The sequence below is a fragment of the Pseudochaenichthys georgianus genome, chromosome 6, assembly GCF_902827115.2.
Source record: "Pseudochaenichthys georgianus chromosome 6, fPseGeo1.2, whole genome shotgun sequence".
In the NCBI taxonomy this organism is placed as follows: Eukaryota; Metazoa; Chordata; class Actinopteri; order Perciformes; family Channichthyidae; genus Pseudochaenichthys; species Pseudochaenichthys georgianus.
Window position 1 is genome coordinate 43,395,972 of NC_047508.1, and position 20,671 is coordinate 43,416,642.

At 41.3% G+C, this 20,671-nt stretch overlaps 2 protein-coding genes across 2 annotated transcripts; both read left to right on the forward strand.

Moving 5' to 3' along the window:
* Nucleotides 1-1,300: 1,300 nt before the first annotated feature.
* On the forward strand, nucleotides 1,301-9,188 carry LOC117448348 (E3 ubiquitin-protein ligase TRIM21-like). The gene is made up of 2 exons (XM_034085623.2): nucleotides 1,301-1,831; nucleotides 7,014-9,188. The coding sequence occupies exon 2, from the start codon at nucleotides 7,020-7,022 to the stop codon at nucleotides 8,724-8,726; it is 1,707 nt and encodes a 568-aa protein (XP_033941514.1). The 5' UTR covers nucleotides 1,301-1,831; nucleotides 7,014-7,019; the 3' UTR covers nucleotides 8,727-9,188.
* Nucleotides 9,189-12,439: 3,251 nt separating this feature from the next.
* On the forward strand, nucleotides 12,440-20,100 carry LOC117448355 (E3 ubiquitin-protein ligase TRIM21-like). The gene is made up of 2 exons (XM_034085634.2): nucleotides 12,440-12,604; nucleotides 17,673-20,100. Exon 2 carries the CDS (start codon nucleotides 17,679-17,681, stop codon nucleotides 19,317-19,319), a length of 1,641 nt encoding a protein of 546 aa, XP_033941525.1. The 5' UTR covers nucleotides 12,440-12,604; nucleotides 17,673-17,678; the 3' UTR covers nucleotides 19,320-20,100.
* The last annotated feature ends 571 nt before the right edge of the window (nucleotides 20,101-20,671 follow it).

Consider the following 20,671-nt stretch of genomic DNA (forward strand, 5'->3'; position numbering starts at 1 on the left):
TCTTTTGAAGTGGGGTAGTGTGTGGTACATAATCAGTGTATTACCTACAGTAGACCAGTGGAGAAACATATAGGAGCATAGCCATGTACTGCTGAGGACGTGGGCAGAAGCAACATTTATTATTTTTATTTATTCACCCAAAAAAGCTATATCAGTTTAAGTGTACATTATTTAATGCTAAATATAACGATTTTTTTCAGGTGGGCCTTCATTGGGTGGATTGCTGCTGGATTAGGTTTTGCTGCTGTGCTGGTACTCCTGTCTCTCCTACTAACTGGGGTCGTGCCGACCGCTGTCTTCTGGAGGTTATACACTGACTGGATAAGAACCTCAGCCCCATTTCAAACAATCCAAACCATCATCTTAAAGTCTCTTGAGGTCAAGAGTTGTGTGCACAACAATGGAGGCCAATATCGGAGAGAGAGTTAGTGGAAGAGGTAAATGCAATATACTGTATTTTGTCTTCAGTGCCATACAGTAACTATATGTTCATGTCATCTTCACTCTCAGTAAAATCATTGTGTCTGATACTGTTATGAGTATTGAGAATAAACCTATTTGTGTGTTTCCACATTGCATGTGTTCATTCATAGTCCATATTTACATCATGCTCCAAATGCAAATGCCTAAAACTTTGACTTGAATGTCTTGTTTATTAATCAACTAATGGACAGTGTTTCAATTCAGTTAATATAAGCCTCACACACACTCTTTTGAGCGTCTAGTGATTATGGCCTGCATGTCTTTCTGTTCTAACTGAGCTGTCAGCTTCTTAGCAGTTTAGACAAACATCAAATTCATAATGTAGAGACTAGTTGGACAAAATAATGCTTAACAACGGTTCCATTACTGTGTGAACTGTATGAGATATCGTTCTCCCGCTTGCTGCTGGGTGCAGGTGAAAGTAGGGCGACAGTTCTGTTCATATCGCTGACATATGTCACAGGTAAATCTTGCAGGTATGCAAACAACATGACGTTGTTCAATGGTTGTCACACAGCGACAAGCTGGACACTGGATTTGCCAACACAGTACAAACCGGAAGTCAGCGAAATAAAGTTATGCACAGAGCTTGCATACTTGTATTAATCTCTATAAACGCATATCTGCATGTGAATGCAGAAATAAACGTATCCTCGTCAGCAGCATGGGTGCCGGAAGCAGGGGGGCCAAGGGTCGTCAGACTTCTGGGTCTTTTACAGCATTGCCATTATATCCTCCTGTCTTTTATTTTGAAATATGTTCTTTAACTTCCGGTCCAACGGACTGCTTTTCTTCATTCTTCAATACAAAACGGAAAATTGAATGAAGTTGTTATTAAAAACCAAAATCAGACGTTTTTTTTATTAGGGCTTCTTGTTATCCGTTTTTTTATTCAGACAACATAAACAGGAAAACGGCTTTGGTTTCCCGTTGTTTCGTTTTTGATTTAAAACGAAAAAAGTCTGGTATTTTCGTTTATTAGTTCAAACGTTAAATCAAACTAACAGACTTTTTTTGGTCAGGTTTTCTCGTTATCCGTCTTTTTATTCAGCCAACAACAACGGAAAAACGGCTTTGGTTTCCCGTTTTTTCGTTTTAAATAAAAAACGGAAAAAGGCAGGTATTTCCGTTTTATGGCTTTTGTTTAAAACGAAAAATCAAACTGACAAAAAGTACACGGACCGTGGAGCTACACTGAAATAGGAGAGCTTCAACTTCCCAGAATTGAAAGTGAAAGTTTGTCTGAGCGACACAACAGCTGCACGTCTCTCTATTTCTCTCCAAAGAAACACTCGACTGAATCCAGCCGCTTTTCTCAACAACACAGCAGAATCTCTGCCAAAAACTGGTGAGTAAACTACAGAGACAATCACTAACTAAATATTTGAACAATATTTAGTTTAATCAGAATCTGAGGCTGGTACGTCTGTTCAGACATATAGTGAATATTAGGCCGTATAAATGTGTCTTTTAAGATAAAAACGTTTACATTTCGACTTGAGTACAAAGCAGGTTTAAAACCAAATCCAGTGACTGAACTCTGGCTAGTGAAGTTTAGACAGGGTAACGTCACAGCTAGCATTAGCTTAGGCTCATTTCCAGGCCTGTTTCCTGTATGAACTCAAAGCCTCAGCTCTACTCAGACAGGAAGGCCACTCAGCGCCGCAGCCAGGGAAAATGTTTAACATAAGTTACATACATTTTTTATGCAATCCTGATTATCCTCTTTTTCCAAGCTGACACTTACTCTTCCTCAGACGCTTTAATACAACAAGTAATATATAGAAATCATACCAAAATACATTAATTATATAATAACCAACGCTGCATCACGGCAAGATGTGAACATGTGACGACTTACCATGATGGCAGACGTGAAGATGTCACGATTTCGTCCCTTCAAACGTGACAGTTACACGGTATTGTTAACCCATGTTAACCAGTGGAGAAATACCCGGAAATCCGAAGCAAATGCTACCCGGACGGTCGGTTGTTATTGTCAATATTAATATAATAATTATTGTATAGTGGAGTCAAACTCGATTACGCCGATGTTCTTGTTGCCCCAGCTGGTCGACACCTTTTAGCAGAAACAAAGGCTACATTAATGTATTAAATCGATGTTAATCCATGTGTGTGGATGTGGAATAAAAATAAAATAATACTTTATTCCGAGTGTGCTTGCTTTTCTCTTTGAAAGTCATCACATAACGGCATTGTAATACACGGTTCGGCTGCATTAAATACCGTTTTCGCTCTAATAACAATATAAGCAGCTATGTCATATGAGCAGGGTAGCCGTATTATAATATTGATTAATGTGTAATGTGACCGTCATGGAGGGATCATTGGGTTTTTAGTGGTTTTCCATTTTACTTTATTATGATTTTCCATATTGAAGTGCTGATATAGACAAGGAACACAGGGCTTTAGATTGAATCACTGCAACAATATAAAATATTAGTTTATCGTTGTTTTCATGTATTATTAGGAAATGTTTGTACTTGTATTCCAATAACTAACAAGCAGCTAAATGCTACAGCTATAAAAGTGACTGGCAGCAGGCAGTGAGAGGCAGCCTCAATAAATTATGTAAATTGAATAAAACCCTTTACAAAAATAATCTAAAGTAAAATGAGCGAACTCCTTGACTCTCCGTATCCGCCCCAGTCTCCAGCTGAACTAAATGAAACGTTTTCAGACTTAACACGCTACACTGCAGACCAGTCGGACTTGTTCCCCAACATGTTTTTATAGGGCGATGCAGTTAAATGCTGGTTACCATAGTGACAAACGGCTCGTTGGCTCCAACAAAAGAGACGCAGACCAAACTGATGATAAACTGAATTTGATTAAAGTTAGTTACAAATTAAAAGTACAACGTTGTATGGAGGATGTAAATAGTGATAACTATGAGGCAGGCATGAGAATCACTCACCTTTCGGCGAAATTCGCCGTTTTGAATCCAAAATAGGTCGTTTGTGTGATTCATGTAGATCTGCAATACAAATATTTGTTGGGGTATGGGGGGGGTCTGGGATCCGGAGTAATCTGCGGCCGCGAGCTGTTATGTGCCATCATGACACGCATGCTGTTCTTTTTTTATATATTATAATGCAGCGCGAGCTGTGTGCTCGAGTCTTCCTGCCTGTCGGCTCTGCTACTCCGTGATGATGGTCTAGCTTCAGCAGCCACATTAGCTACGGGTGCATTCGTTAATATTAACTGTGCGGTCCGGAGTCACTGTGACACAGACTGGACCGCTGGTGAACAGCTGTTAGAACGGGCCGTTCAGGTGTTCAGAGCAGAGCTCCCTGTCGGAGCGCAGAGAGTGATGTGCACTGAAAAGTTTTTCTGTCGCAATATTATCGTTGAGCTAGCTAGCTAGCATACATTGTCACTATCTGCTAACGTTAGCTTTAGCCTTCGTTTTCTAATAGTTTTTTTTTCATAGGCGATAAACGGAGGTAGTATAAGTATAGATCTTGTACTTGAGTAAAAGTAGAAGTACTCAGATCTTGTACTTGATTAAAAGTAGAAGTACTCAGATCTTGTACTTGATTAAAAGCAGAACTACTCAGATCTTGTACTTGAGTAAAAGTAGAAGTACCAGAGTGTAGGAATACGAATACTCTGTTAGTAAAAGTACTGCATTCAAAATGTTCCTCACGTAAAAGTAGAAAAGTATTCTCATCCAAATATAGTGAAAGTAGCGACAGTAAAAGTAGTCGTTGTGCAGATTGGTCCATTTCAGAATAATATATATGATATGTTTTATAATGATTGATCATGAAAGTGTTCTCAAAGCTGGTAAAGGTGCAGCTAGTTTGAATGAATTTGTATACTGCAGGGAAGCTGGTGGGTTTACTCCAGGTGGAACTCAAGTCTGATTCAACACTTGATTAGATTTCACATCATTCATCCAGATCTGTGAAGTAACTAAAGGTATTAAATACATGTAGTGGAGTAAAAGTACACCATGTACCTCTGAACTGTAGAGGAGTAGAAGAACAAAGTAGCAAAACATTGAAATACTTAAATAAAGTACAAGTATCTCAAAATTCTACCCAAGTATAGTACTTGAGTTTATGAATTTAGTTACTTTACACCAGATGCCATAAAGATAGAAAGACTCAGCCTTGCACAGAGGCATGACAATAGATTTTCAAAATGCTCAACAGAGCTGCCAAATTATAAACTGACTGCTACACAATTAAAATAAATGCTTTTATATATTTCTATTAGATGTGACTCTTTACCATTTCTGTTATTATTAACACTGCTGCTTTAGTTGTTTTGACTGCTAAAATCCTCTGTTATTCCTCATTTTAAAGCCGATATTCCGTGGGGTCGGGGGGCTCGGGTCCTTGTCACCTTTTCCATACCTGATGAGTTTGCATCCCTGATAATACTTAGTAAGGAGGTCATAATATTTTTGACTCATGCCTGAGGTTAAGTTTCTCCAGCTCTCCCCAGGTTGGCAAAAAAATGCATCTCAAAATGCATCAGATTGATGCTTTAAAATATGGAATATTCAAAATGTTCTCCTGGGGGAGCATGCCCCCGGACCCCCCTAGAGGGATAATATCCTTCTCACCTTTTTCACCCCTGACCCGTTTTCATGCCTGCTATGAGGATACATTTCCATCAATACCTCAGACTTCAGTATTTACTAGCAGGGTAAGAAGTACTCTGATCATTTATTGAATTGAAATACCACAATGTGGACATTTACAAGAAAAAGTAAACAAATTTAAAGAATATCCTTTTTAAAAAGTACAATGTATTATACAATTGGATTCTAATTATTTATGGGTAAATGTGTAGAACATTTTATTGTACTGCTTGGTAAATTACCCTGAGGTTTATTAAATCATAATTTAGTTGATATTTTTGGTGGAGAGGTATAAATACAAAATATGAAAGAAACTCAAGTACAGTACCTGAATAGATGCACCTTTTTCCTCTCCCTCTATCATGGTCCTGTTTTGTGTGTTTTCTTTCAATAAATATGCTGAATTAATGTGTAAGTTAATCATTGTTAATGTATTAATAATCAAATTTAGGCTCAACAATATAATATCATATTGTTTTCATTTATTATTGTTGTGAAAAAAATCTCTATGTTGTCGCCTATTTTCTTGGCTTGGTGATTTCCAATAAATAACACTGAACTGCACATCGGGCTCTTCTTCACTGAGTTTCTATTTGCATGTTATTCAGGACGACTCATAGTTTGATTATTTTTAAACAAATAATTAAAACTTTATTTAAAGGTCCCCTATTATACTGTTTTTCATCAATATATTACAGGTCTCATATATATACAAAACATGTCTCAGAAGTGTTTGGCTCCAAACACCAAACAGATCATCGCAGCATTACCCATAATCCCCTCTGTTTCAGCCCTGTTTCCAAAGTGCTGATTGTCTGTTACTTTAGATGAAAACCAGGAGCCCCTCCCCACGCTCCTCTGAGAGACATTTGGTTAGAAAGAACACAATGGTGCTCTAGGAGGAGATGCAGGTGATAAGGTGGGGGGGGGGGGGGGGGGTACCTTGGTCGCTGATTGGCTAATGGTTACACAAGACACAGCATCGTTATGACATCATAAAGTGTCCAAAATCTGATCACCTCATTTTCAGACAGGTTTTTATAGAAATGTATCAAAAAGAGAGAGAATCTTTTTTTCTGAAACGTTCAGAGTCTCTTTACACAGAGGGGACACATGTTGATGTAGAAGAGGGGACACATGTTGATGTAGAAGAGACATGGAGAAGAGGGGACACATGTTGATGTAGAAGAGACATGAAGAAGAGGGGACAGATGTTGATGTAGAAGAGACATGAAGAAGAGGGGACACATGTTGATGTAGAAGAGGGGAGACATGGAGAAGAGGGGACACATGTTGATGTAGAAGAGACATGAAGAAGAGGGGACAGATGTTGATGTAGAAGAGACATGAAGAAGAGGGGACACATGTTGATGTAGAAGAGACGTGAAGAAGAGGGGACAGATGTTGATGTAGAAGAGGCATGAAGAAGAGGGGACACGTGTTGATGTAGAAGAGGGGACACATGTTGATGTAGAAGAGACATGAAGAAGAGGGGACACATGTTGATGTAGAAGAGACATGAAGAAGAGGGGACACATGTTGATGTAGAAGAGACATGAGGAAGAGGGGACACATGTTGATGTAGAAGAGACATGAAGAAGAGGGGACACATGTTGATGTAGAAGAGACATGAAGAAGAGGGGACACATGTTGATGTAGAAGAGACATGAGGAAGAGGGGACACATGTTGATGTAGAAGAGACATGAAGAAGAGGGGACACATGTTGATGTAGAAGAGACATGAAGAAGAGGGGACACATGTTGATGTAGAAGAGACATGAAGAAGAGGGGACACATGTTGATGTAGAAGAGACATGAAGAAGAGGGGACACATGTTGATGTAGAAGAGACATGAACAAGTGGATTTTGCATAATAGGTGACCTTTAATGTTTTTTCCAACATTTGTGTCCCCAGAGAGACATGTCTGCTGCCAGCTGTCTGCTGACTGAAGATCAGTTTCTGTGCCCCATCTGTCTGGATGTGTTCACTGATCCAGTCAGCATACCATGTGGACACAACTTCTGTAAAGCCTGCATCTCTGAACACTGGGATATAAATGTCCCGAGTCAGTGTCCCAACTGCAAAGAGGTGTTCAACATAAAGCCTGAGCCGCACGTCAACACGTTCATCTCTGAGATGGCTGCTCAGTTCAGACAGTCAGCTCAACAGAAAGCCAGCAGCAGCAGCTCAGAGCAACAAGTTGTCAAACCAGGAGAAGTTCCCTGTGACGCCTGCACTGGAACCAGACTGAAGGCCCTGAAGTCCTGCCTGGTGTGTCTGGAGTCCTACTGTGAGACTCACCTGGAGCCTCATCTGACAAGAGCAGGCCTGAAGAAACATCAGCTGATCGACCCTGTGGAGAACCTGGAAGGCAGGATGTGTGTGAAGCACGATAAACTGCTGGAGCTGTTCTGTAAGACCGACCAGGTGTGTGTCTGCATGCTCTGCACTGTTTCAGACCACAAGACACATGATGTTGTTCCTCTGAAAGAAGGATATGAAGGAAAGAAGGCTGAGCTGGGGAAGACAGAGGCTGAAACTCAGCAGATGATCCAGAAGAGACGACTGAAGATTCAGGAGATGAATCGCTCAGTGGAGCTCAGTAAGGAAGGAGCAGACAGAGAGATAGCAGATGGTGTTCAGGTCTTCACCGCTCTGAAGGAGTCTGTTGAGAGAAGCCAGGCCGAGCTCATCGACACCATCAAAGAGAAGCAGAGAGAGACAGAGGAACAGGCTGAAGGCTTCATCAAAGAGCTGGAACAGGAAGTCTCTGAGCTGAAGAAGAGAAGCTCTGAGGTGGAGCAGCTCTCACGCTCTGAAGACCAGCTCCATCTCCTCCAAAGCCTCACGTCCCTGAACGCTGCTCCACCCACCAAGAACTGGACAGAAGTCAGGGTCCGTCCACCTTCATATGAGGGGACTGTGGGGAGAGCTGTGACTCAGCTGGAGGAGACGCTCAGGAAACAGATGAAGAAGCTGCTCTCTGAGGTGGAGCTGAAGAGGGTCCAGCAGTATGAGGTGGAGCTGAAGAGGGTCCAGCAGTCTGAGGTGGAGCTGAAGAGGGTCCAGCAGTCTGAGGTGGAGGTGACTCTTGATCCTGATACAGCACAACCCAACCTCACCCTGTCTGATTATGGAAAACAAGTTACACATGGTGATGTGAAGAAGAATCTTCCAGACAATCCAGAGAGATTTGATACGTGTGCTTGTGTTTTAGCAAAGCAGAGTTTCTCTTCAGGAAGATTTTACTACGAGGTTCAGGTTGAAGGGAAGACTAAGTGGGAGTTAGGAGTGGCCAGAGAGTCGATCAACAGGAAGGGAATCATCACACTGACTCCTCAGGAAGGTTACTGGACGATATGGTTGAGGAATGAAAATGAGTACAAAGCTCTTGCTGATCCTCCAGTCGGTCTCTCTCTGAAGTCTCAGCCTCAGAAGGTGGGGGTGTTTGTGGATTATGAGGAGGGTCGGGTCTCCTTTTATGATGTCGATGCTGCAGCTCTGATCTACTCCTTCACTGGCTGCTGCTTCAAAGAGAAACTTTACCCATTATTTTGTCCCTGTAACAACGATGGTGGTAAAAACTCTGCCGCTCTGATCATCTCTCCTGTCAATCACACTGAGTAGACAACCATTTGATTTTCAACATAAAGATTCACTCTCACCAAATGTAATGTACGGCATGTATATCATTGGGGAAGTGCATTGTATATTTTTTGTTAATGTTTTAGCTTCCGATTCTGTACTTTTGAATAAGAAGAATTAACTTAGTCCTTGAATGTATGGGTGTTAATCTCCAAACTTTGTATTAGCTCCTAATCATATATTATATTTTAAATATTGTAATTTAGGGGAACCTGTAAGAGATTGTTATCTGGTTTATTTCAGGGCACATTTAAGGATTATTTTTGATTTATTTTGTTACACTTTTTTTTGGAACATTCTGATTGTATAATATTCAGCCGCAGTGGTTTTACAAAGCGAAGAAGAAAAAGTGGTGTTTCAATCTGTTATTTTCATTTCATATTGTCCAGACTATTTGTATAGTTTTAACATATTCTCAATTAAATAAAAAGCTAAATAAATGTCCCCTGGATTTCTGTCTTCATTGTTTTGTTTAGCTCTCAAGTAATTTACAAATACCTCAAATGAATCAAGAAAGTTGACAACGTGAAGGAACTTTAGTCAATTTAAAATATGGGTAAAGCTAATAACATTCAAAGCTGGAAAAACGTGTAAAGAAGTCTTCAGTACAGGCATTTTAACCCTTTAATTACTTTTTTCTAAAGTTTATAGGTTGAAATGACAAATACATTGCCCATTTATATATTATCAAACCGATATTTCATCTATACCACCCCCATATAACACTGTTATTACACCATTAGTTCACCCACATTACATACATATAACATCAATATTACACAGCCTGTCGAATGACTGTATCCCACAAGATACAGGAACCAACCAAGAGGCTTAATGAGCTTTTCCCTTTCCTGTAGTGTGTTATTTCGTTTTTTGTGCATATAAATGGTCTGCAAAGTCTTCAATCCTTGTGTTTCTCTCCCACAAACTCCACCCCCCCCCCCCCCCCCCCCATCTGAAACACCTAAATTGGACTCCTTTGTTTACTTTCAGAACATAGTTACAGCACTATGACATCAGGAATTACTCAAATAAAGGTCTTGCCATGATTCATCTCTGAACCCCAGATTCAAAACTGTGTTGTCCTCGGTCAAAGACCAAAAAAGAGTTGGGGTATTCTCACCTCAGACACGCTCTGCCTCGTCCTTCTTCTAGATTAATCACTGGTCCAAACTTTTGATGTTGCATCCATCTTCCTCCAGCCAGTGGATGCTGTGGTCGATCTCTGCTGATAACCCTGAATCACAGAAGGTTTTAATAAGCGCAGGCGGTGATGGGGACAGCTGCTGAGTCTTCTATAGATGGACAAGTGGGCAGAGAATGAGGGCTCAACATAGTTAGTCATCTTTAATATAGCATTAACTTTGTGTCATTATTACAGATAATGAAAGTTGCTGTAACAAATGAAGGATATCCTGTAACTCCTGAACAGGGGCGGATCTAGAAAAATATGCATGGGGTGGCAAGAGGGTGGCAGGAGAATTTGAGGGATGGCATCCCCTGGCAGAAGTATATGCTGATTTAATCGCAGTCATATCAATCAATGTTAACTTGAAAAGCCACAATATTGATATTTTAACTCAATATCATTAGGTGACATTATTGTGGCACATCAGTAAAGCCTTACATAGACATATATAAGGTGGCAGACATCATTTAATGAATATTAGCTGAACAATAACTGAATGAGTTTGTTTCACTCTTAGACCAGCAGGGGTACCAAATCTATGCAGACTGCTGCAATAAGTACATTAATGAACTGTCTCGTCGATGTATATCTGAATTAATATGATACTATTAACAATCATATTATTCAACTGCATCAATTAGGGTTAAAAAACGTGTATTCAGCTAAAACATAAACATCGCTGCAGTTATGATCCAGTGGAAAGCCCTTACCTACTGGCCTAGTTAAATGAAAGTGGTTACTTCTTTTTGGCTGGGCAGTGAAGTTTTACACACCGTCTTATTTGACTTTCTCAGGACTTGAAACAGTTTTTTGGGGGCAGACCCCCTCAAAGAAGAAAAATATTATACACACGTAAGGTCATCATCTTAACAGTTGTTTATGCTCATTGAGTCATCCGTGAGCAGAGCATCAAGTTGGCATGCCTATAACAGCTGAATGCGGCGATTACCATCTTGTTCAGCAAAACGCCTCACAAAAGATTTAAAGCTATGGTGCGTTTTGATTCAATGCTGAGTACAGCCAAACTTGACAGTCTCTTCTCTGTCATTGAAGACCGCAAATACCTAATTCCTTCCGTCTACTTGAATCCGAAATGCTTCTCGTTTTGCGCTGTCCCCCGTTCAAATGAAATCGCCGCCAATCATATTTCCACGTTCGTGCCAGGGCCGGGGGAGGGGTTACAAGGCTCGGGTCTTGTGCTGCATTCACTTGCACTCGGACATTAGAGATTTTCTCTCATAAATGTCTGATGAGCCACAACTTCTCTTTCAAAACAAAGCTGCCAAATGGGGTGGCAACTAGGGTGGCAAGGAATTTTTCTGAGGTGGCAGCTGCCACCCCGTGCCACCCCGTGGAACCGCCACTGCTCCTGAACCACCTCCATAACCAATCTGTTGTTTGCAGAGGTGGAAGGTTAGGGTTAGTACAATGTTTGAAGTTCCTGTAGTTTACTTCAGATAATACAACATGTAATCAACAAATAGTTTGTCATGTATTAGTTTAGGTTAAGACAACATTGTATTGATATTTCTGTGAAATTCACAAGATACATGGTGGTATATTTAACAAAACAATATACCATTGGGCTGCTGGTGGTAAGAGCTGCCAGGTAAGCGGGTTTGAATCCTGAGTACAAAAACATTTTAGGCAATGCCATCCCCTCTTTCTCCTCTTTCTCCTCGTTTCAACCCTGCATCTCTAATGAAGTCACTCTCTGGTCCAAAACATATCTTTAAAAATAAATAAATCAGCGCTACCTTTACCTGCTGCAATTTAAAAAAAACTTAAAATATGAATCAATAATTATAATCCAACATTATTTTTCTGTATGTCACCGATTTCTTTGTCTGGTTCTCCTTAATTGTATGAACACAAATGCATTGTCAATTACGATTTGAGGTACAATATTGTATTTGTTTTTGATATATCAGAAATATATTTCTGGTCAGTCCGTGGAAACCAAAAGCTGTACTGTATTTTCCATACAGCCATCATTTATTATATATTGTGATTATTAAAATCCAAACCATATTGTTTCTAAACGTTAAGTAGTGTTTCAGTGTTTTCAACAGTTACCTTGTGTTTAAAACTGGAACTCTAACACGGGAGAACATAGTTTACTTTAAAAAGGAATTGCAGTTTAGTTTAATACATAGACTGTATATATAAAGGTTTAATAGGAAACATAATTGTATGGAAGAGAAAGGAAGCTAAAGTGAAGGAAGTAGAATATAAAATGTTTGCCCCTAAAATATCTTAAATACAAATCAAAATCAAGTTAATAATGTTTGCTTTTCTCTTTTTCTGTCAACTGTAGTATTTCAGCTCCAAAACACAAAACCACTAAGTCATTTAAACTCTCTGAGATTGATGGTATTTGTAGTGTTTGCAGCAGAAAGGATTTTGGGAGTTGTAGTGTTGGTGGGGTCTCAACCGTTGGAGAAAGAAAGGCCTTGTTGCTCTTGTAGTTCCTCCTCCACTCCCTCTTGGTGACGGGCACTGAGAGGTGGAGCTACACTGAAAGAGAAGAGCTTCAACTTCCCAGAATTGAAAGTGAAAGCTTGTCTGAGCGACACAACAGCTGCACGTCTCTCTGCTTCTCTCTAAAGAAACACTCGACTGAATCAAGCAGCTTTTCTCCACAACACAGCAGAATCTCTTCCAAAAACTGGTGAGTAAACTACAGAGACAATCACTAACTAAATATTTGAACAAGATTTAGTTTAATCAGAATCTGAGGCTTTAATGCGAATCAAATGCTACCCCGACGGTCGGTTGTTATTGTCAATATTAATATAATAATGATTGTATAGTAGAGTCAAACTCGATTACGCCGATTTTCTTGTTGCCCCAGCTGGTCGACACCTCTTTTAGAAGAAACAAAGGCTACATTAATGTATTAAATCGATGTTAATCTATGCGTGTGGATGTCGAATTAACGGACGTGACGTTGTGCGATTGCGTTGCCTGGCAACAGCTTCGGTTCATGTCAATTTACAAACTCTTCAACTAGAACCGTAGTTATATTTAAAAACATGTTAGAAGGCCTCACGAAATACTTTAATGTAAATTAAAATGTGAAGGAATGTGTGTATAACAAAATACATCCGTCATAAACGAAACCGGAAACAGACGTAGACAAGATCCTCAGCTCGATGATTGGATGGTTTAGCCGCAATGCATGCTGGGATTTGGTGTTTATGTGATGTGAAATCTGAAAAAGGTTTTTAAAAATAATACTTTATTCCGAGTGTGCTTGCTTTTCTCTTTGAAAGTCATCACATAACGGCATTGTAATACACGATTCGGCTGCATTAAATACCGTTTTCCCTCTTATAACAATATAAGCAGCTATGTCATATGAGCAGGGTAGCCGTATTATAATATTGATTAATGTGTAATGTGACGGTCATGGAGGGATCATTGGGGTTTTAATGGTTTTCCATTTTACTTTATTATGATTTTCCATATTAAAGTGCTGATATAAACAAGGAACACAGGGCTTTAGATTGAATCACTGCAACAATATAAAATATTAGTTTGTCATTGTTTTCATGTATTATTAGGAAATGTTTGTACTTTTATTCCAATAACTAACAAGCCAGCTAAATGCTACAGCTATACAAGTGACTGGCAGCAGGCAGTGAGAGGCAGCCTCAATAAATTATGTAAATTGAATAAAACCCTTTACAAAAAGAATCTAAAGTAAAGTTTGCGAACTGCTTGACTCTCCGTATCCGCCCCAGTCTCCAGCTGAACTAAATGAAACGTTTTCAGACCTTAACACGCAACACTGCAGACCAGTCAGACTTGTTCCCAACATGTTTTTATAGGCGTTATGACATCATAAAGTGTCCAAAATCTGATCACCTCATTTTCAGACAGGTTTTTATAGAAATGTATCAGGACAAAAAGAGAGAGAATCTTTTTTTCTGAAACTTTCAGAGTCTCTGTACACAGAGGGGACACATGTTGATGTAGAAGAGGGGACACGTGTTGATGTAGAAGAGACATGAAGAAGAGGGGACACATGTTGATGTAGAAAAGACATGAATAAGAGGGGACACATGTTGATGTAGAAGAGACATGAAGAAGAGGGGACACATGTTGATGTAGAAGAGACATGAAGAAGAGGGGACACATGTTGATGTAGAAGAGACATGAGGAAGAGGGGACACTTATTGATGTAGAAGAGACATGAAGAAGAGGGGACACATGTTGATGTAGAAGAGACATGAAGAAGAGGGGACACATGTTGATGTAGAAGAGACATGAGGAAGAGGGGAGACATGTTGATGTAGAAGAGACATGAAGAAGAGGGGACGCATGTTAATGTAGAAGAGACATGAGGAAGAGGGGACACATGTTGATGTAGAAGAGACATGGAGAAGAGGCGACACGTGTTGATGTAGAAGAGACATGAAGAAGAGGGGACATATGTTGATGTAGAAGAGACATGAGGAAGAGGGGACACATGTTGATGTAGAAGAGACATGAATAAGAGGGGACACATGTTGATGTAGAAGAGACATGAAGAAGAGGGGACACATGTTGATGTAGAAGAGACATGAAGAAGAAGGGACACATGTTGATGTAGAAGAGATATGAGGAAGAGGGGACACATGTTGATGTAGAAGAGACATGAGGAAGAGGGGACACATGTTGATGTAGAAGAGACATGAAGAAGAGGGGACACATGTTGATGTAGAAGAGACATGAAGAAGAGGGGACACATGTTGATGTAGAAGAGACATGAAGAAGAGGGGACACATGTTGATGTAGAAGAGACATGAAGAAGAGGGGACACATGTTGATGTAGAAGAGACATGAAGAAGAGGGGACAAGTGTTGATGTAGAAGAGACATGAGGAAGAGGGGGACACGTGTTGATGTAGAAGAGACATGAAGAAGAGGGGACACGTGTTGATGTAGAAGAGACATGAAGAAGAGGGGACACGTGTTGATGTAAAAGAGACATGAGAAAGAGGGGACACGTGTTGATGTAGAAGAGACATGAAGACGAGGGGACACATGTTGATGTAGAAGAGACATGAGGAAGAGGGGACACGTGTTGATGTAGAAGAGACATGAAGAAGAGGGGACACGTGTTGATGTAGAAGAGACATGAGGAAGAGGGGACACGTGTTGATGTAGAAGAGACATGAAGAAGAGGGGACACATATTGATGTAGAAGAGACATGAAGAAGAGGGGACACATGTTGATGTAGAAGAGACATGAAGAAGAGGGGACACATGTTGATGTAGAAGAGACATGAAGAAGAGGGGACACATGTTGATGTAGAAGAGACATGAAGAAGAGGGGACACATGTTGATGTAGAAGAGACATGAAGAAGAGGGGACAAGTGTTGATGTAGAAGAGACATGAGGAAGAGGGGACACGTGTTGATGTAGAAGAGACATGAAGAAGAGGGGACACGTGTTGATGTAGAAGAGACATGATGAAGAGGGGACACGTGTTGATGTAAAAGAGACATGAGGAAGAGGGGACACGTGTTGATGTAGAAGAGACATGAAGACGAGGGGACACCTGTTGATGTAGAAGAGACATGAGGAAGAGGGGACACGTGTTGATGTAGAAGAGACATGAAGAAGAGGCGACACGTGTTGATGTAGAAGAGACATGGAGAAGAGGCGACACGTGTTGATGTAGAAGAGACATGGAGAAGAGGGGACACGTGTTGATTTTAGAAGAGACATGAAGAAGAGGGGACACGTGTTGATGTAGAAGAGACATGAAGAAGAGGGGACACGTGTTGATGTAGAAGAGACATGGAGAAGAGGGGACACGTGTTGATGTAGAAGAGACATGAAGAAGAGGCGACACGTGTTGATGTAGAAGAGACATGGAGAAGAGGGGACACGTGTTGATGTAGAAGAGACATGAAGAAGAGGGGACACGTGTTGATGTAGAAGAGACATGGAGAAGAGGGGACACGTGTTGATGTAGAAGAGACATGAAGAAGAGGGGACACATGTTGATGTAGAAGAGACATGGAGAAGAGGGGACACGTGTTGATGTAGAAGAGACATGAAGAAGAGGGGACACATGTTGATGTAGAAGAGACATGAAGAAGAGGGGACAAGTGTTGATGTAGAAGAGACATGAGGAAGAGGGGACACGTGTTGATGTAGAAGAGACATGAAGAAGAGGGGACACGTGTTGATGTAGAAGAGACATGAAGAAGAGGGGACACGTGTTGATGTAAAAGAGACATGAGGAAGAGGGGACACGTGTTGATGTAGAAGAGACATGAAGATGAGGGGACACCTGTTTATGTAGAAGAGACATGTGGAAGAGGGGACACGTGTTGATGTAGAAGAGACATGGAGAAGAGGCGACACGTGTTGATGTAGAAGAGACATGGAGAAGAGGGGACACGTGTTGATTTAGAAGAGACATGAAGAAGAGGCGACACGTGTTGATGTAGAAGAGACATGGAGAAGAGGGGACACGTGTTGATTTAGAAGAGACATGAAGAAGAGGCGACACGTGTTGATGTAGAAGAGACATGTGGAAGAGGGGACACGTGTTGATGTAGAAGAGACATGGAGAAGAGGCGACACGTGTTGATGTAGAAGAGACATGGAGAAGAGGGGACACGTGTTGATTTAGAAGAGACATGAAGAAGAGGGGACACGTGTTGATGTAGAAGAGACATGAAGAAGAGGGGACACGTGTTGATGTAGAAGAGACATGGAGAAGAGGGGACACGTGTTGATGTAGAAGAGACATGAAGAAGAGGGGACACGTGTTGATGTAGAAGAGACATGAGGAAGAGGCGACACGTGTTGATGTAGAAGAGACATGGAGAAGAGGGGACACGTGTTGATGTAGAAGAGACATGAGGAAGAGGGGACACGTGTTGATGTAGAAGAGACATGAAGAAGAGGGGACACGTGTTGATGTAGAAGAGACATGAGGAAGAGGGGACACGTGTTGATGTAGAAGAGACATGAAGACGAGGGGACACCTGTTGATGTAGAAGAGACATGAGGAAGAGGGGACACGTGTTGATGTAGAAGAGACATGAAGAAGAGGCGACACATGTTGATTTAGAAGAGACATGGAGAAGAGGCGACACATGTTGATGTGGAAGAGACATGGAGAAGAGGGGACACGTGTTGATGTAGAAGAGACATGAAGAAGAGGGGACACGTGTTGATGTAGAAGAGACATGAAGAAGAGGGGACACGTGTTGATGTAGAAGAGACATGGAGAAGAGGGGACACGTGTTGATGTAGAAGAGACATGAAGAAGAGGGGACACGTGTTGATGTAGAAGAGACATGAGGAAGAGGGGACACGTGTTGATGTAGAAGAGACATGGAGAAGAGGGGACACATATTGATGTAGAAGAGACATGAAGAAGAGGGGACACATGTTGATGTAGAAGAGACATGGAGAAGAGGGGACACATGTTGATGTAGAAGAGACATGAAGAAGAGGGGACACATGTTGATGTAGAAGAGACATGGAGAAGAGGGGACACGTGTTGATGTAGAAGAGACATGAAGAAGAGGGGACACATGTTGATGTAGAAGAGACATGAGGAAGAGGGGACACATGTTGATGTAGAAGAGACATGGAGAAGAGGGGACACATGTTGATGTAGAAGAGACACGAAGAAGAGGGGACACATGTTGATGTAGAAGAGACATGAACAAGTGGATTTTGCATAATAGGTGACCTTTAATGTTTTTTCCAACTTTTGTCCCCAGAGAGACATGTCTGCTGCCAGCTGTTTGCTGACTGAAGATCAGTTTCTGTGCCCCATCTGTCTGAATGTGTTCACTGATCCAGTCACCATGCCATGTGGACACAACTTATGTAAAGCCTGCATCTCTGAACACTGGGATAGAAATGTCCCGAGTCAGTGTCCCAACTGCAAAGAGGTGTTCAACATAAAGCCTGAGCTGCACGTCAACACGTTCATCTCTGAGATGGCTGCTCAGTTCAGACAGTCAGCTCAACAGAAAGCCAGCAGCAGCAGCTCAGAGCAACACGTTGTCAAACCAGGAGAAGTTCCCTGTGATGCCTGCACTGGAACCAGACTGAAGGCCCTGAAGTCCTGCCTGATGTGTCTGGAGTCCTACTGTGAGACTCACCTGGAGCCTCACCTGACAAGAGCAGGCCTGAAGAAACATCAGCTGATCGACCCTGAGGAGAACCTGGAAAGCAGGATGTGTGTGAAGCACGATAAACTGCTGGAACTGTTCTGTAAGACCGACCAGGTGTGTGTCTGCATCCACTGCACTGTTTCAGAGCACAAGACACAAGATGTTGTTCCTCTGAAAGAAGGATGTGAAGGAAAGAAGGCTGAGCTGGGGAAGACAGAGGCTGAAATTCAGCAGATGATCCAGAAGAGACGACTGAAGATCCAGGAGATGAATCTCTCAGTGGAGCTCAGTAAGGAAGGAGCAGACAGAGAGATAGCAGATGGATTTCAGGTCTTCACCGCTCTGAAGGAGTCTGTTGAGAGAAGCCAGGCCGAGCTCATCGACACCATCAAAGAGAAGCAGAGAGAGACAGAGGAACAGGCTGAAGGCTTCATCAAAGAACTGGAACAGGAAGTCTCTGAGCTGAAGAAGAGGAGCTCTGAGGTGGAGCAGCTCTCACGCTCTGAAGACCAGCTCCACCTCCTCCAAAGCTTCACGTCCCTGAACGCTGCTCCACCCACCAAGAACTGGACAGAAGTCAGGGTCCGTCCACCTTCATATGAGGGGACTGTGAGGAGAGCTGTGACTCAGCTGGAGGAGACGCTCAGGAAACAGATGAAGAAGCTGCTTGAGGTGGAGCTGAAGAGGGTCCAGCAGTATGAGGTGGAGGTGACTCTTGATCCTGATACAGCACATCCTGCACTCATCCTGTCTGATGATGGAAAACAAGTTAAACATGTTGATGTGAAGAAGAATCTCCCAGACAATCCAGAGAGATTTGATTATTGTGCTCGTGTCTTAGCAAAGCAGAGTTTCTCTTCAGGAAAGTTTTATTACGAGGTTCTGGTTAAAGGGAAGACTGAGTGGGTTCTAGGAATGGCCAGAGAGTCGATCAACAGGAAGGGAAGCATCACAGCGACTCCTCGGGATGGTTACTGGACGATATGGCTCAAGAAAAATGAGTGCATAGCTTGTGCTGATACTTCAGTCCGTCTCTCTCTGAAGTCTCAGCCTCAGAAGGTGGGGGTGTTTGTGGATTATGAGGAGGGTCTGGTCTCCTTTTATGATGTTGATGCTGCAGCTCTGATCTACTCCTTCACTGGCTGCTGCTTCACTGAGAAACTCTACCCACATTTCGGTCCAAGTCTTAATTATGATGGTAAAAACTCTTCTCCGCTGATCATCTCTCCTGTCAATCTCACTGAGTAGAACAAACATTTAATGTTTTTTTTTCTTTCTTTGATGCTGTTTACTACAATTACAGGCATCTTTTTCAAAACAAAATTGATATCATGTAAGGTCTCATTGATTCTAATGACTGCATAACCTGCACCAAAGAACAAGAAACAATTGCATGTCCATTAATGTCTTGAGCGAAGGAAATTAGTTGTTATTGTATACATACATACAGAGCCCGATCTGCTTAAAAAAACACTTTTCGTATAATACCTCTCACTGCCTGAACAATAGACACAGGCCATCACTGCAAGTCTAACCATAGGGTGTTAAATAATAACTCCAATTAAAATGTCAAGAGCCACTAATTTGGTGATAGCTAACTAGAAGGCCAACCTGTCGTGTTAGACACTACCACACTGTATTAGGCATTCATAATCAATCTTATTCTCAATGCCACTGGTACATGTAGTGCAAAAGGTGCACCCACAAAACGCATTTGTTTTTGACCACTTCCAGTAGTTCTCCAGGGTGTGGTTTTATGGTATTCAGGTCACCTCTTGTATGTCGGGGTTGGTGGAAAGACAATGGGGTAGTTTTTCTTCCATAATGTTTTGTTGACCGTATGGTCCATCTTTAGTTATGGTGTGTTTCATTTCTTTATTAAACAGAGCTGAACTGTGACTTCATTTATTAGGAGTTTGATTTCTACAAGAAGGACAATTAACTAAACATTTTAAATGCAGAACTTTTACTTGTAACTGAGTATTTTCAGTGGTGGTATAAATAAAACTGAGTGTTTCTCAAATACAAATTGTAGTTGGACTTTTTTTTTTTTTTATTGCAACCTTACACTTCTACTCGAACAACAGCTTTGGAAACTAGCTACTATCAGTAGCGCACTGACACACCATTTTACTGCACAACGAGCACTTCAGTGATGATAAAGTGCATTTTGATGAGAATACTTGAACTAGAAGTTTGGAATGCAGGAATTCTACTTGTGTTAAAGTTTTTTCACAACATCATATTCATACTTTTGATTTAGTAAATGATGGGAATACTTCCTCCACTCCCTCTTAGTTACGGGCCACTGAGAGGTGGATCACATACTCAAAGAGGAGAGCTTATCTTATCAAAGTTAAAGTCCGTCTCAGTGACAGCAGAGCAGCATTCGCTCTGTTTCTCTCCAAAGAAACAATCCAGCAGCTTTTTCTCAACAGCAGAATCCCTGGCAACACTGGTGAGTACACTACAGAGACACATTTACTTCTAAATATTTGGTGACATTTATGAATCTGAATGCTTTATATACTTCATAAATAATTGTAAACCATAGATTCTGTCACTGAAAGTATGCAATACATATTAAACTGCCAAAACAA